General features: G+C 52.6%; 1 protein-coding gene and 1 long non-coding RNA gene across 6 annotated transcripts in view; one reads left to right on the top strand and one right to left on the bottom strand.

Moving 5' to 3' along the window:
• The window catches only part of C1H19orf44 (chromosome 1 C19orf44 homolog), a 23,439-nt gene extending 8,270 nt beyond the window's left edge, over nucleotides 1-15,169 (bottom strand). The window contains exons 1-10 of one of the 5 annotated variants that reach the window (XM_031021717.2): nucleotides 15,015-15,169; nucleotides 13,680-13,864; nucleotides 11,601-12,366; nucleotides 9,011-9,326; nucleotides 5,928-6,001; nucleotides 4,810-5,212; nucleotides 3,669-3,764; nucleotides 2,097-2,263; nucleotides 638-719; nucleotides 44-562 (exon numbers count right to left, since the gene is read on the bottom strand). In XM_031021717.2, the coding sequence (XP_030877577.2) occupies nucleotides 648-719; nucleotides 2,097-2,263; nucleotides 3,669-3,764; nucleotides 4,810-5,212; nucleotides 5,928-6,001; nucleotides 9,011-9,326; nucleotides 11,601-12,365 (1,893 nt within the window). In that variant the 5' untranslated portion in view covers nucleotide 12,366; nucleotides 13,680-13,864; nucleotides 15,015-15,169 and the 3' untranslated portion in view covers nucleotides 44-562; nucleotides 638-647. Of the gene's footprint in view, nucleotides 1-43; nucleotides 720-2,096; nucleotides 2,264-3,668; nucleotides 3,765-4,809; nucleotides 5,213-5,927; nucleotides 6,002-9,010; nucleotides 9,330-11,600; nucleotides 12,367-13,679; nucleotides 13,865-15,014 lie in introns of those variants that run through there. The other 4 variants (XM_031021715.2, XM_081814895.1, XM_031021716.2 and 1 more) reach the window with 4 other exon arrangements.
• Nucleotides 6,720-8,588, top strand: LOC145720647 (uncharacterized). The gene is made up of 2 exons (XR_014143787.1): nucleotides 6,720-7,168; nucleotides 8,118-8,588. It is a non-coding gene; the product is annotated as an uncharacterized LOC145720647 (long non-coding RNA).

Genomic DNA, 15,169 nt, shown 5'->3' with positions numbered 1-15,169 from the left:
GTTCAAACGTGTCTGATTCAGGATAAAACGTAAACACGTGCTGTTAACGATTTCTTGTGGATTTTACTGTTTTGCCTTCAAATAAAAACTTTTTTTAAAGACCTTTTTCTCTGTGTGTTTGAGTTAGAAGCGCGCTCGGGCCGAGTCAGGAGGGGCTGTGCCCGTTGTGCGAGTCTGAGTTGTGCAGTCTGGTCGGAAGCCGTGTCCTGGCATCTCCTGTCGGCGTCCCCAGCCTGGGCATCTGGCGCTGGCTCCTGTGGAGCAGACGGGGCTTCTCGGCCCTTCCATCTACCTCCGCTCACCAGGAAGGCAGCCCCTGGCCAGTCCGGCCGCCCCGCAGGGCTCCAGGCAGGCGGGCACCCTCCGTCCCGCCGGGAGCGGGGACCGAGCTGCCCGTGGGTCCGGCTCCCCCGGCCTGCGCGTCCTCCCGGGTCGGGCGCCGGGCAGCCCGGGGTGGGGGCGGTGGGGGGGAGGCTGGGAGCGGTCGGTCCCTCATCTGGGAAAGGCTGGAGCCGGGACTCCACTCAGGTGAGTCCTGGGTGCCACCTCCCACCACTGTCCCCTGGAAAACAACGTGTGGGCGTCACAGCCGGCGTTGGCCCAGCGTGTTAGCTCGAGCCCACGGACCCCGCCTCACCTCCTGGTACTCACAGCTCCTTCTTCACCTCCTCCAGGGCATCCTCCATGGACAGCGGCGCAGGCCTGTGGTGCCTGATGTACTGTGGGGCAGAGGACAGAGATGTCACCACTGCTGCCTCGGTCTACTGAGTCTACTGAGGCCTGGGGCGTTGGAGGCGGTGCCTGTCCCCATTGGCTCCTGGACAGGCGGACAGAAAAAGAGGCAGGATGCCACGTGACAGTGCTGTAGAAACGAGAGATGAGCCCAGAAGGCTCCCGGCAGGGCACCCTGCAAGGGGCGAGACCTGACTGGGTCTGAGAGGGAAGAGCAGCCGTGGCTGGGGGTGGGACCGGCGAGGGGCACTGCCCGGGGGGCCCTCAGAGCACACGGGGCCCGGGCGCCACTCCCAGGACGTGGGCCCAGTGCGGGCACGAGGAGCCACGGTGGGCTGCAGGCAGGCGACGTGGGCAGACCGCTTCAGCTGCATCCCATCAACCAACGTGCAGGACCGAGCGAAGTGAAAGGACTGCAGAGGTGCAATCAACAGTCCAGAATGGGGGCAACCGTCGAACAAACAACCTGTTTCCTTGAACAAATAAACTACAAGGAGACATCAGAGAGATGGGGGGGGCAGTGCAGGGGAAACCTGAGGAGCACGGTTCTCAAAGTGGGCACCCCCGTGGTATGTGCGAGAACCGCCGCTCTGACCAGGAGGCCAAAAAGACCCCGGACAGTCTTGATGTATGGACTTTGTCTGGGTTCTGATTAAAAAAACAACAAAATGTACACCTTCACGAGACAAGTGGAAATCTAACGCTGGATATCCAGCGATATTAGGAAAAGCTCGTTTGGCTTCGGGATTATCATGGTATCGTGACCATATTGTTCAAAAGTCCTTTGTTTTGAGAACTACGGACTGACGTAGATAAAAGGACAGAAATCCCCATGCAGAACAGCTCATATAGTATGATGCCATTTCTATAAAGAAATACACACTAGATAGAATGTTACACCTATTACATTGTAACATGTATTTGATAATATACAATAACACTGTAATTCTCTACATAATACAGTTCATGTTTTGCACGGGGAAAATCCAAAGAACATCGAGTTGGTAATAATCATCTCTGAAGTTATGGAAGGCTTTATAAACTACCTCTCTCTGTAACAAAATTTTTATAAAATGAGCACAAATTTTTTATAATCAGACAAAAATTAAATTTGGGGAGAGAAAGGTGAGTGTAACATTCTCGGTGCTTCAGCTCCCAGGACTGAGGAGAGAAGCCCCGCGGGGACAGAGCTTGGGAAGGGTCTGTGGAGGGACAGGACCCCCCCCCCGCCGCCTTTGCCCTGAGGTCAGAAGCAGGCTCCCTCTGCTGCGACCACAGTGTCCCCGCTGCCTGGCCCGAGCCCCGTCCCCCTCCACGAGCGAGGCCCCTGCCCCCTCCCGGGAAGGGCGGTGTGCTGCGGTCACCTGTTTGGTTTCCTCCAGGGTGTGGTAGTGGAACGCGTCCCGGTCCAGGGACTGCAGCAGGGACCCGTGCAGGTGCCGACTGGCCTCCATGAACTGCTGCGTCAGGCTCAGCTGCTGCTTCAGCATGTCGTTGAGCACCAACACGGCCGGGCTGTAAGCTGTCAGGGCTGCACCGGCTCCGTGTCACCCGGCCGGCCCGCCCACCCGCCCGCCTCCCCACGGGTGCCCCCCCAGAGCAGGGGGACAAGGTCCGCTGCTTGGGCCCTGTGCTCGGCAGCGCCCGCGTGCGGCCACTGGGGATGCTTTCTGGAAGGTCCTGCCCTGTCCCAGAAGTACCAAAGGCCCCACTGGCCCCTCCCAGCCGCCTCCACCCTGGAGTGAGCAAGCTGCTTTCTGAGGGCTGGCGTGGGACTCTCAGGAGCTGCTCGTGTGGGATGCTCAGTGCCCAGGCAGAAACCTGAGTCTTAACGTCCGACCGCGAGACGAAGTCTAGCCAATCGGCATCCCCAGCGGTACACCTGCCCCACGGGAACCTTCTTCACGCCACTGAACTGGACACTAAGGAATAGCTAAGGGGGTAAATCTTATATGGGTTTTTTTTAAAGACTTTATTTATTTGATAGAGACAGAGAAAGCATGAGCAGAGAGAGGGAGAAACAGGCTCCCCACTGAGCAGGGACTTGATCCCAGGACCCTGGGATTTTGACCTGAGCCGAAGGCAGACGCTCAACCGTCTAAAAGCAACCCAGGCGCCCCATGTTGTGTTTTTAAACACAAAACTAAAATAATTAAAAATAAAACTAAGAATAAAAAAGTTTTCATTAAATTCAAAATATATTGAAAAATGGAAGTTGTATAAGTGTTCGAAAGGATCACTGGAAGGCTGCGTAACAACACAGAACAAGCTCGGGGGTGATAGCTAAACGGGAGAGTTTTTTGAAAGGATATAAACAATCCCGTGGTTACAACCAGTGTGTTTTAGTATCTTCATCTTTAAAAAAACTGAAAAGGGCAAAAACATAAGAGGTACTAGCTGGACCCTTGTTTGTGTCCCTCAAGTGGTCAGTGGCCCACTGTGAGGACCTGACGCAGCCTGGGCTCCCGATGGCAGCTGCCGGGGCCTCCCCCACCGCGGGCCGGGCCACCCGGGACCCTGGCACTCCCCGGACTCGGCAAGGCACCAAGGCCCGTGGCTGCCGGGCTGGCTGCCTCTCAGTACCGGCTCAGTGTCTTCAGGGGAAAAACTACTATGGATTCTGGACACAAAGGCACGGGGCGGGGTGGGCAGGGGAACACACAGGAATAGCCCGGCTGGGGTGGAGGGCTCAGAGTTGTGTTACTCACAACTTCCCTGTTTTATCTGACACGGGTGTCCTTTGGCAAGACAGACCGAAGGTTCTCGGACACTCAGTCTGTCGTCCGGGATCCTAGGAACCGTGGCAGTTGCCTGTGGCTGCGACAATCTCACCAACAGACCCCCCCGCACCCGGCACTAACGCGGGGCACCGCCCCTCCCCGGGTGGCCGTGAATCTGTGCCTTCTCCGCCAGGACCCACTGAGCTGGGCTGTTACCTTCTATCGAGTCCGCGCTGACGACGTGACTGGCAATGGGCACGGGGTCCACGTAGGCACCTCCCAGGGCAGGCCCGATGGCCGCCACGCCGGCCCCTGTCCCAGCGACAGAGGGGGAGGGGATGAGTGGGCAGGACGCCTTTCATCAGCGGACGGGACATGAAACAGGCTACACGAATCTCATCTTTTCTCTTCTGAAGGACAGCCACCCTTCTGGCTTTGTCAACCTCTTCCCCTTTTAAAATTTCCCCAAGGCTGCCTCCATCTTTCTGCTGGCTTCTCCTGGTACAAGTCAGCTGAGCTGGCCCAAGCGGTTGCCGCAGTCACACCGCTGGTCACGGTGGCATCGGGCCCTCCCCACCTCGGCCTTCCATCTACGGGCCATGAGCAGGCTTCGGGATGTGCCCTGGACTCTAAGAAGCCAGTTTATTTAGGCTGTGTTTTCCTCTCCTTTCAGTGTCAGGCCTAGTCTAGGAAAACGGCATCAGCTATGTTTTATGAAAGTTCCCCTGAAATTTCAAAAAAATGCAGAAATGCACACATTTGCCCGCATGGGACAACCGACTACGTGGTCAGGCAGCACGAGGCTGTGGAGAGGAACGCGGAGGTTTCCGAGTCACAGAACCGGGCTCCCAGCGCCTTGAATGCCTTCTAGCACTTGGCCCATCTGCCTGACTTTCCTCCCCGAGAAGCAAGAGAATGGTCATGCCCTGCCCTGGTGTGCAGCCCAGGCTGATTTACGGCTAGGCGCCCCCAAATCAAAATGCACACCGCAGGTGAGAGGTACAGCCCCTTGCGCAGCCCAGGAACAAGCTCTGGTGACACTGTGGGTGTCCACCTAGACGAGAAAAGAGAGCGGGGGAAGGTTTAAAAGAAAGGGACCTTTCCGTTCAGATGGGCCAAGACTGAAGCTGGGGCCAAGAGAAACGTCTGGAAGGTCACACCAGGCATGAAGAGAAATGTCGGCCTGGGGCTGCTGCCCCTCATCCTCGGAAGAGGAAACGTGCCCCACGGCCTCCTGAGCTGCCTAACGATGATGACCCGAACCTCCAGACCCTGCAGCTCTTGGTCGTGCTTCCAAGGATGCCCGCGGCACACACTGCGAGAGCCTGCGCCTCCCTCGGGGGGCCCCCCTGCTTACCCTCTGCCCACTGGTAGGTGAAGGTGGGCTCGAGGGTCTGCACGGCCGTCTCCTTCATGAGGACTCTCGTAACGTCCCTGACCCGCTTCTTCCAAGGCTTGAGTGTTGGCAGGGGAAGGTCTGGCTGCAGGCTTGCAGAGAATTCTGACAAAGTGTTCAGCGTCCTGTCGGGAGACTTCTCAGAATGGGCCCTCGACTCGGATGCTGTTTCAAAATCTTCCGAGTAAGCTGAGCTCACCGCGCTCGCCGTGGGCTCTCGAGACTTCGGCCTCGGGCTGGAAGCACCCTCAGGCCCAGCGGAGGAGACCGACGGCTCACTCAGGCACTCTGAGACCTCGCTTCCAGTGGGGGGACCTCCAGCCTGGGAGCTTCGGCTGGATGCCTTTTCCCGCTGGCCTTCTTTCTAAAACAAAGAATGACAGAGGTAACTGGCAAGTGGTTTTGCCCGATCAGCATGCTCAAAATACCACTGCGTTGGAATGGGTCCCCAGGGAGCCCAGCAGGTGAGGGTCCGCGCTGGTCCTTTGGCGGCTTGGGGCGGGCCCCGGACTGTGAGCGGAACGCAGGAGACGCTTCAGCCTCACGGGGCTGCCCCGTTTGAACACCGATGGCATCAGCCTGTGTCGGTGGCACGTGGACGAACTCTGCTGAAGTGTCATCATTCTGTATCATGACAACGTGCGTTCGGGAGTGAGGTTACTAATGTGGCAAGAATCGCAACAGGGCACTGGGCTGAGCACAGGTCAGCGCGGTGTTGTTTCAGGGCGGTTTAAGTGGGACCTGCTTCAATCATCTGCTACATTAAGTAGCTTTCTCCTGTTATCACCCAAATCTGGATCTCTCACCCGGGGCGCTCCTGACATTTGAAACTCAAACATTTCTTCGCAGTGGGGCCATCCTGTGCTGCGTGGGACCCTGAGCAGTGTCCCTGGCCGCCACCGCACCCCCACCCCCGGCCCCAGCACCCAATGCCAGCAGCGCCCTGAGTCATGACCAAAAACGTCTCCAGACATGCCAAGTGGCCCCTGGGGGTTAAGAACCACGGGCCTCATTGAAGCACCACCATGGCAAGCCTCTCCACATGACCGACAATGAAAAGTGAAGTTGGCTATACTTACTTTCTGTTCTAAGTCTGAGTTCTCGCTGACAGCTGGAGCCAGATCATCAAGGGACAAAAGATTGATTCGAAAATCTGTAATCAAAAATGCAACATGGCAACATTGACTCATTTATTTCCTCCACAGTGTTTACCAGAAACGTGCAGTCTCTGTCCTTCATAAGCCAGCACAAGGATTGACACACTTTTTCTCTACGTAGTAAATATTTTCCACTTTGTATCCTAGCCTGTATCACAATTACCCAGCTTTGTCCTTACGGTGCAAAGAGCCACCACAGACCATGTGTAAAACAAACGGACGCGGCTGTGTTCCACTAAAACTTTATTTATAAAAACAGACCCTGGGCCAGATGAGTCGATGATGGCAACGCAGTGAAGGATGCGTGGTGTCAAGTGTGCTCAAGGTACGGGGGGTGGGGATGGGGGACAACTCAGGCAGACATAAGACTAGACCCAAAGTGTCCTAAGTTCCCATTTAAAGCAAGTTAAGGGCACAGGAACCTGAAGTGAACCAGCACTGGGCATGCCAAATGGCCCGTCGCCAGTGCCTGCTCACGTGAGTGCTGGAGACTTGGGAGCACAGAGTCCTCTGCAAAGTTCTGGTATTCCAGATTTCTCTGGACCTGAAAAACGAGCCCGCGCCTGCAGGCGGATGGCCAGTGAACATCAGCCAACGTTGGCAGGAACTCGATTATGTAGTTCAGTTCAGGCCCTGAAGCACGGGAGGGGGGCGGGGTGTGGTGAGAGAGAGGGGGAGAGAGGGAGAGGGAGAGAGTGCCCGGCAGCGGGCACGGGAGGGAGCAGGGCCCTCTGGGCAGCAGGGACAGAGCTGGAGGTGAGAGGGGTCTGCCCCTCAACACCTGATGGTCCTAAGCCCCAGAGTGATTCCCCCTCATCACTGCAGTCCTGGGGGCTCGCCCCTCCTCCGAGCCCTCTTACTCTGCCGGTCACCACAGTTCACATGGCGGGGAGGTCCAAAGACACAACCCTGGAAAAGCCTCTGAACTAAAAGGCTTCCCAGCCGGCCCAGAACAAAGGCACTAGGGTGATTCTGGACTTGAGGGCTTTGGAACAGTGTTGGCAGTGGCTGAGGAACAATGTCATTGTCACGTCGGCCAACCTTCCTGCGGAGGACCAGCCGAGGCGCTTCACAGGCATGATCTCACCGGCATGGCTCTGCCCCCACTTTGGAGATGAGGAAACTGAGGCACAGAGAGCCCCAGACTGCACAGCCAGTAAGAGGTGAGACCAGGACGTCCACCCCAGCTACGTCAGACCCTAAACTCAGAATGTATTCACCACTCCCAGCTTGCCTCCCTCTCTGAGGCTACATCTGGACAAGGGAGGGCAGGGGCTGGCCACCAGCAGAGGCCCCTCCAGGCCGGCAGTGAGGACAGAGGGCAGAAGGGCAGGGACCTGGGTCTGTTGCTGCCCCGCCAGCCTACGCCCACCTTCCCATCCACATGAGGGAGGTGACATGGAGCCAGGGAGGGCAAGGACACCCACTTACCAGCCTCTCGGGCCCAAGGATCAGAACCACAATTAGCGAGGTGCCACGTGGCATCCAGCAGATGGCAGCCACTGAGGGGGCCCAAAGGGGCTTCTCGCACTGGCAGCCTGGGGCTGGGCCCCCTGCATTCTCCGGCCCTAACGAGGGCACCTTTGTTGACAACACTCCCCCCTTCCTCAGCAGATCTGCTGCGGCCCCTACTGGGGCGTTCACACCCAGGTTAGTCTGTGATGGGGTTCAAGACACACCACCCCGACACTCGGCACCTTGGCATACTGAATATTTCAGGCTGAAGGAACTTGAGCAAGGGCAGGTGCTGCAAGAGGTAGCTGCCCTTCTCCCCTGAAGCAGCTCATAAGACCCTCAAGTGAGAAGTGCCCTCCCTCTACCTGCAGGAAAGGAGCCTCCTCTTTCCAAGATGGAGGGACACCAAGAGGAATCCCAGCAGGCCTCACTAAGTGTGCCCCTTTACTACCCTTAGCTCATTGCCTTTTGTCCTATCACGTTTTCCCACGACTTTCCACTCCTCATCAGGCCTAACATAAAAATGCTCGCACACAACTGTTTCTTCGGGTCTTCATTTCCTTATGAAGGCTCCTGTGTCACATAAAACTAATATTGGATATTTATTAAACACTTATTTAACATGCTTTTCTTCTGTGAATCTGTCTTTTGATGCAGGGCCCCTGCCGGGACCGTGGAAAAGCGATTTTCCCTCCCCTCCTGCTGAGTCACAAGTTCCAGGTCCCCCAGCACGCAGGGGCCAGGGCGCTCGTGGGCCTGTTTGCCATCATCCTCCTGCCAGCACAACACTTGGTGCCTCCCGGTGCCCGCTGGGCCTTCGGGACACAGTTCTACTTGGATCTCATGATGTAGTACCCCAGACAGAAGATGGAAGAGTTGGCTGCACATCTTTTTCCTTTCTTTTTTAAATACGTGTAATATTAAGATAAAAATAATGTTGGAGTGCCTGGGTGGCGCAGGTGGTTAAGCGTCCGGCTCTTGGTTTCAGCTCAGATCATGATCCCAGGGTTGTGGGATAGAGCCCCGTGTCGGGCTCTGTGCTCAACAGGGAGTTGGCTTGGGGTTCTCTCTCTCTCCCTCTGACCCACCCCCTGCTCATGCTCTCTCTCTCTCTCTCAAATAAATAAAATCTTTTTTAAAAAAGATAAAAACAATGTCGAATAATGTTGAAATAATAGAAATGTCTAAGCGTGACTGGTTAGAGATTTACTTCCTTTTCCGAATTTAAAAAAGAAAGGAGGCAAATTTCTCTTTCACCAAAAGGAACACTGAATCGCCCTTCTGCTGTACGTGGCTCTAGGATTTTGTTTTTGGGTTATTGCTCTGTCACTGGTCAGGGTTACTGGATGAAGACATTAGAGATAGAACAAAAATCTGACTTGGCCCCTCCACCAAGAAAGAAGGTCAGGAAGCAGAGGGTGTAGCGTGAGCCACGCACTTCCCATGGCAATACCCAGTGACTGCCCCCCCGCCCCGCCCTGCCAGGGACCCTCCAGGTGGTCTCGCCCTTCCTGCCCAGGGTGATAGCTGGGCATAGGGCCGTAGGTTACCGTTCAGGCTGTCATCAGCAGCTTCTGAGAGCGACTCATCACGAGGCCCAGCCTCACTCCTTCCAGGGGAGGAGAACTTGTCATGCCGCACCATCGAGGCTGACTTTGGAGAGGGGCCAGGGATGGAAAGCGATGCCGTGTGGACAGCTGTGTCCCCTGAAGTGTGAGTCTGTGAGGAGTGAGCTCTCGAGCACACGCTGCGAAGGGTCCCGTCTGCGGACTGTGAGGCTGGCAGAGGTGATGTCCAAAATGACTTTGGGCTGGAAAGTTCCTCACTGGGTAGCGAAAGGATTCTTGGCTGCATTGGGATCTGATCCTACTTTGGCGGAAATAAATGAAATTAATTACCAAACAGGTGACAATGAAGTCCTTACCACTGAACAATGTGGCCGGAGTGGGGCATGAGGCCAAGGATCAGCAACCAAATAGTTCTCTTTCTGTGCCTCTTTCTCTCCGTCTCCCCTCATTTCTAGGAGTCAAGCTACAACATTTAAACAAGATAATACTGGGACCAGAAATATTCCACAAGTAATCAGAAATATCACTTGGCTTTCAAATAAATTTTGTTAATTACACCTTTTCTAAATTAAGGCCCCTGAGGGGCACCTGGGTAGCTTAGTCAGTTAAGCATCTGCCTTGGGATCATGATCTCAGGGTCATGGGATCGAGTCCCACATCGGGCTCTGTGCACAGTTCAGAGTCTGCTTAAGGATTCTCTCCCTTGCCCTCTGCCCCTCCCCCAACTCATGCTCTGTTTCTCCCTCTCTCTCAAATAAATAAATGAAATCGTTTAAAAAATAAATAAAATTAATTAAGTCCCCTGAGTATATGGTCTATGATAGCCTGGACCTTCAACAGAACCAAAATGTATATACAGATATTTTTTCCCCTTAAAATGCAGGCTTTCCATCACTTTACACCCATGAAGATGGCTCTAGTCACCAGTGTTAGCTCTGATCACAAGTGCTGGTGACAATGTGGAGAAATTGGAACCCTCATGCACTGCCGCCAGGAATGCAAATGGCCCAGCTGCTGTGGAACATAGCTTGGCATTGCTTCCGTACGTTACACATAGAATTACTAGAGGGCCCAGTCATTCCGCTCGTAGGGACAGACCCAAAAGAACTGAAAACAGGGACTCAAACAGGTATGTGTACACAAATGTTCATAATAGCACTATTCACAAATAGCCAAAAGGTGGAAAAGACCCAATATGCCCGACAATGGATGGTGGAGAGATAAGATGTAGTATATTCACACAACTGAGTCTCACTCAGCCGTAAAAAGGAATTAAGCTCTGACACATGCTACAATGTGGATGAAACTCAAAAACATTACGCTGAGTAAAAGCAGCCAGTCCCACAGAAGGTCACATACTGGATGATTCCATGTATATGAAACATCCCCACCAGGCAAATCCACAGAGACAGAAAGCCGATTAGAAGTTGCCAGGGGCTGGGGGAGGGGAAAACGAGGAGTGATTATTTAACAGGTACAGGGTCACCTTTGGGGCTGACAAAAATGTTCTGGAACCAGACAGAGGTGGTGGTTGCACATCACGAATGGACTAAATGGTGCTGAATTGTTCATCTTACAAATGTTACTTTTCGGTTATGTGAATTTCATCTCAATTGAAAAAAAATGCAAGCGCAGCTCCACCACTTTTCCCATGTGGGGCCCCTGACGAGCACGTATGGATCGGCACTGGCGAGCAGTCACACCAAGCGCTGACCCGAGGTGCACACACTTCCTCCAGGTGTTATAAACTGCCTAATGCATCCCAAATCCTGTCACCCACAGAGCAGGCCCCAAAACAGGCAGCTGAGACTGGCTGGAGCCCAACCGTTCCTTGTCAAACCCCTTCCTTAGTAGCCCGCGGGAGACGGCTGCTGTCAAGTCTCTAGCACCGTGACCTGAAGAGCAGACGCAAGGCTTTGGTAAGAATAAGTATATGTGGGGCACCTGGGTGGCTCAGTCGCTAAGCGTCCAACTCTTGATTTCGGCTCAGGTCATGATCTCAGCTTCCTGAGATCGAGCCCCACATCGGGCTCCACGTTGGGCATGGAGCCTGCTTAAGATTCTCTCTCTCTCCCTCTCCCTTTGCCCCTCCACCTGCTTGTGATCTCTCTCTCTCTCTAAAATAAATAAAATCATGGGGCGCCTGGGTGGCTCAGTCGTTAAGCGGCTGCCTTCAGCTCAGGTCATGATCCCAGGTCCTGGGATCGAGCCCCGCATCGGGCTCCCTGCTCGGCGGGAGGCCTGCTTCTCCCTCTCCCACTCCCACTGCTTGTGTTCCCTCTCTCGCTGTCTCTCTCTGTCAAATAAATAAAATCTTTAAAAAATAAATAAATAAATAAAATCTTAAAAAAAAAAAAAGAATAAGTGGCTCAGTCGGTTGAGCATCCAACTCTTGATTTCAGCTCAAGTCATGATCTCAGGGTCGTGGGATCCAGCCCTGCGTCGGGCTCTGCACTCAGAAGGGAGTCTGCTTGAAGATTTTCCCTCCCTCTGCCTCTGCCCCTCCCCCCTCAAATAAATAAATAAATCTAAATAAATAAATAAATAAATAAGAAGTACACGCAAACCTTACCGAGAACAGTTTTGTCTGTTCCTTCTCACTGACTTTGGGGCTGCCGAAACACTGATTCGTGTGTGTTTCTTTTTCTCTAGAAGATTCTAGCAAGCTTCCCAGCAACTCTTTCATTTCCTCCTCATCGCTGTCTGGACAATCTAGTTTTCTAGTAGGTTTTCTCTCTTTGGGTGTTTGAAAATTCCTCTCTTTTCCAAAATGTGCTTCAGGGAAGGTATTTTCAACGGGTGGTTCTCTCCTCTTTAGAAACCTACTGACCTTCCCATTCCGTGTGTTGCTCTTGGTCATGGAGACTTCACGGGCTTGTTTCTGGGAGGTTTTATCCAGGCTGTGTGAAGGAAGTTTGACTGTACTCCTGGGGAGGACTGTGTCTGTGCTCTTTGGAAGACTGTCCTCAGAGGTCTTCAGGTCAGATTCCATGTCAGACAAATCCATCTTTGCCTTCCGATTCATGATCTTGGTTTCTATCTGAGCCAGCTTTGTGAGCGCGGCGCTGGCCCTGAGCTTCGAGGCAATGGTCGGGGGTCTCCCTGAGGAGAGCTTGTGCCCACCCTCCACAACAGCCTTCTCTTTCAGAAGTGAGTGTTCTACACCCATGGTTTGGTTTCCTTTTAGAAATCTGCTATGAGCGGGTGCTATTTTGGTAAGACTTCTACTGATTTTCAAGTTTCTGATTTCTTCTATTTTTGAGTCTTCTAAGGAAATATCACTAAAATCACCAAAAATATTGCGCACGGGATGGCCGGTTCTTCTTATGGAAGCCATTCTAGGGAGTAAAGAAAGGAAAACGTAGAGTAAGAATACCTGACGTTAAGGGCGCCTAGGTGGCTCAGTCGTTAAGCAGCTGCCTTCGGCTCAGGTCATGATCCCAGAGCCCTGGGATCGAGTCCCGCATTGGGCAGAGACCCCGTGACCTGGCAATTCCACGTCTGGGAATTTACCTACAGTTACACCCAGAAACGCACACAGAGATGCGTGTTCAAGGAATGTCACAGCAGTATTGTTTGTACTCGTCAAAAACCTGAACCCATCCATAGAGACCTGGTGCGATCCAGAAGAGCGCATGCAGATGAGGGAATACGATGCAGCCGTTAAAAGGAATGAGGGAGATCTGTGCATAATAACGTGGCCAGCATAATACTATGTGAGGCAGAAAAGACAAGATGCTCAACCATTGCTTGTTCCCATATTGTTTGAATGTTTTAGCAAGGCCATGCGTTACTATTATTTTTTTTTAACTCACTGTGAGACCTAAAAAAGCCTTTTTTCCCATCCCTGTCCACTTGGAAAACGAGCTCACTGGGATTGCCAGATTAAATACAGGACACCCAGTGATTTGAATTTACGATAAATAGTAAATAATTTTTAAAATATGAGTATAACCCTAATTTTTTTTTTAAGTAGGCTCCACACCCAGCACGGAGCCCAACACAGGCCTGCACTCACAACTCTGAGACCAAGACATGAGCCGAGATCAAGAGTCAGATGCTTAACTGACCGAGCCACCCAGGCACCCCGACCCAGATTATTTTTATACTAGAAAGTAGTATGTTCCAAGCACCTTCAGACTAAAAATTTATTTATTGGTTATCTGGAGTTCAAATTCAACTGGGTGTCCCGTATTTTTATTTGTTAAATCTGGCAAGCCTATGTCTTCTGCGCCTTCCAAACCTGAACTCAAATGTTTTGTGCAAGGAAAAGTATTTAACCCAGCCCTAAGATTCTGTATAAGAGTGAATTATTTTTCTTTTACTCTCTGTTTCTCTGCCTGGTGTGCTGGCCTGCTTGTCCCCATCTTAACCACCGGGGCACTAAGGCCTGAGCTGGGTACTAACAGTACTAACTAACCTACCTAGCACAGGCCTGACCATAGGGGTCAGTGAATACAAAACCACCCCCAGCAGAAACAGTGCAGAATTCCTAGCCTGTGTGACACTGGGCAAGTTACTTAACCACTCTGTGCTTCAGCTTGCTCATCCTAAAAAGGTGGTAATAACTATGACCCTCACAGGATTCCTATGGTCATTGTAGGGCAGGAATAAATAGTAAGATTTAGATAGTAATGTTTGGAATACGTACTTTTAACTGGCCTTTAGCTGGAAGGACGTGGTAAAGAGGAAGTGGAGCACACTGGCACATCAACAGCTTTATTTTTTTGTAACTGAAGCTCAGGAGAGGACTCGGCCCCGGCCATTCTGTGGGTCAGAGGGAAAGCCCGACCACCAGGCCAGGTTTTCGGGCATCTAGTTCTTCTGCAAGTTTCCCTAGGTTTAAAAATAAATCAATAATGGTTAAAGAGGCAAATTTTGTGTCAAGTCCATTTTACCACAAGCTGATCTATTTTTAAAACACACAATTAAAAATAAACCAATGGACAAAAGATATGAACAGACATTGCACTGAAAAAAAAAAAAAGATATGAATGGCCAGCAAACACATGAAAAGACGTTCAATGTCACTAGCCACTAGGCAAATGCAAATCGAAACCACCAGATCCCACTTCACAGCCACTAGAATGCCTACAATCAAAACTACAGATAACAAGTGTGGGTGAGGATGTGAGAAAACTGGAGCCCTCATACACTGTCATTGGGGACTGTGAAATGGTACAGGGGCCAATTTGGAAAACAGTCTGGCAGTTCCCACGTAGCCCAAGAAGATTGAAATGTATGCAAACGTTCATAATAGTATTCGTAGTAGACAAGAAGTGGAAACAACCCAAAAGTCCATTAACTAATGAATGGATGAGAACTGACGTCCATCCATAAACGAAATACTGTCCAGCAATAAGAAAAGAACAAATACAGATACACACAACACGCATGCATCTCGGACACATCATGCTAAGGGAAAGTAACCGGATGCAAAAAAAAACCCACACTGTATGATCCCATTCATAAGGATCATCCAGAAAAGGCAAATCTGCACAGTCGCAAAGCACCTCAGTGGTTGCCTGGGGCTGGGAGTGGGAGCGAGGAGGGACTGCAAAGGGCCAGGAGGGATATCCTTGGGGCGACGGAGAAGTCCTAAAGCCGGATCGTGGTGATGGCCGCACCACTCGGTAAACTTATAAATAAAAGTAACTGAATTGTACACTTAACAGGGGTGAATTGTATGGTACGTAAACAAATCTTCAATCCAGTTGTTAAAAATAAGTAAAGCTAACTTTGAAAACACTGACTCCCTTCAGACCATCGGGCTCTTCCCCACCGCCGGGAGCGACCCACTCCCGACCACGCTCCCAAGTGGGCCCCGACGGGGAAACAGGCGTGAGGCGCCGGGCCGCCCTCCCGCCGCCCTTCCAGCCCAGCTTCACAGAACGCTCCCCTTTCCCCGCAACTCCTCTCCCGAGTCCGGACGCCAAGCCCTCGGCAGCCCAGCCAAGCCCTCGGCAGCCCAGCCAACCCCGCCAACCTCCTCCCACGATGTCCATCCGCAGAGGCCGCCACCGCGATACGGCCAGCCACTCAGGCCAGATGGGACCGTTGCCCCCGGCAACAGCGCCAGGGCGGAAGAGACTACATATCCCGGCGCGCGCCGCGCTCAGGGGACCAATGGGACACCAGGTC

The sequence above is a fragment of the Leptonychotes weddellii genome, chromosome 1 (genome assembly GCF_054177405.1).
Source record: "Leptonychotes weddellii isolate Sample4059 chromosome 1, ASM5417740v2, whole genome shotgun sequence".
Taxonomy (NCBI): Eukaryota; Metazoa; Chordata; class Mammalia; order Carnivora; family Phocidae; genus Leptonychotes; species Leptonychotes weddellii.
Note: the sequence above shows the minus strand (reverse complement) of the source record. Positions and strands in the feature narration are given on the sequence as shown.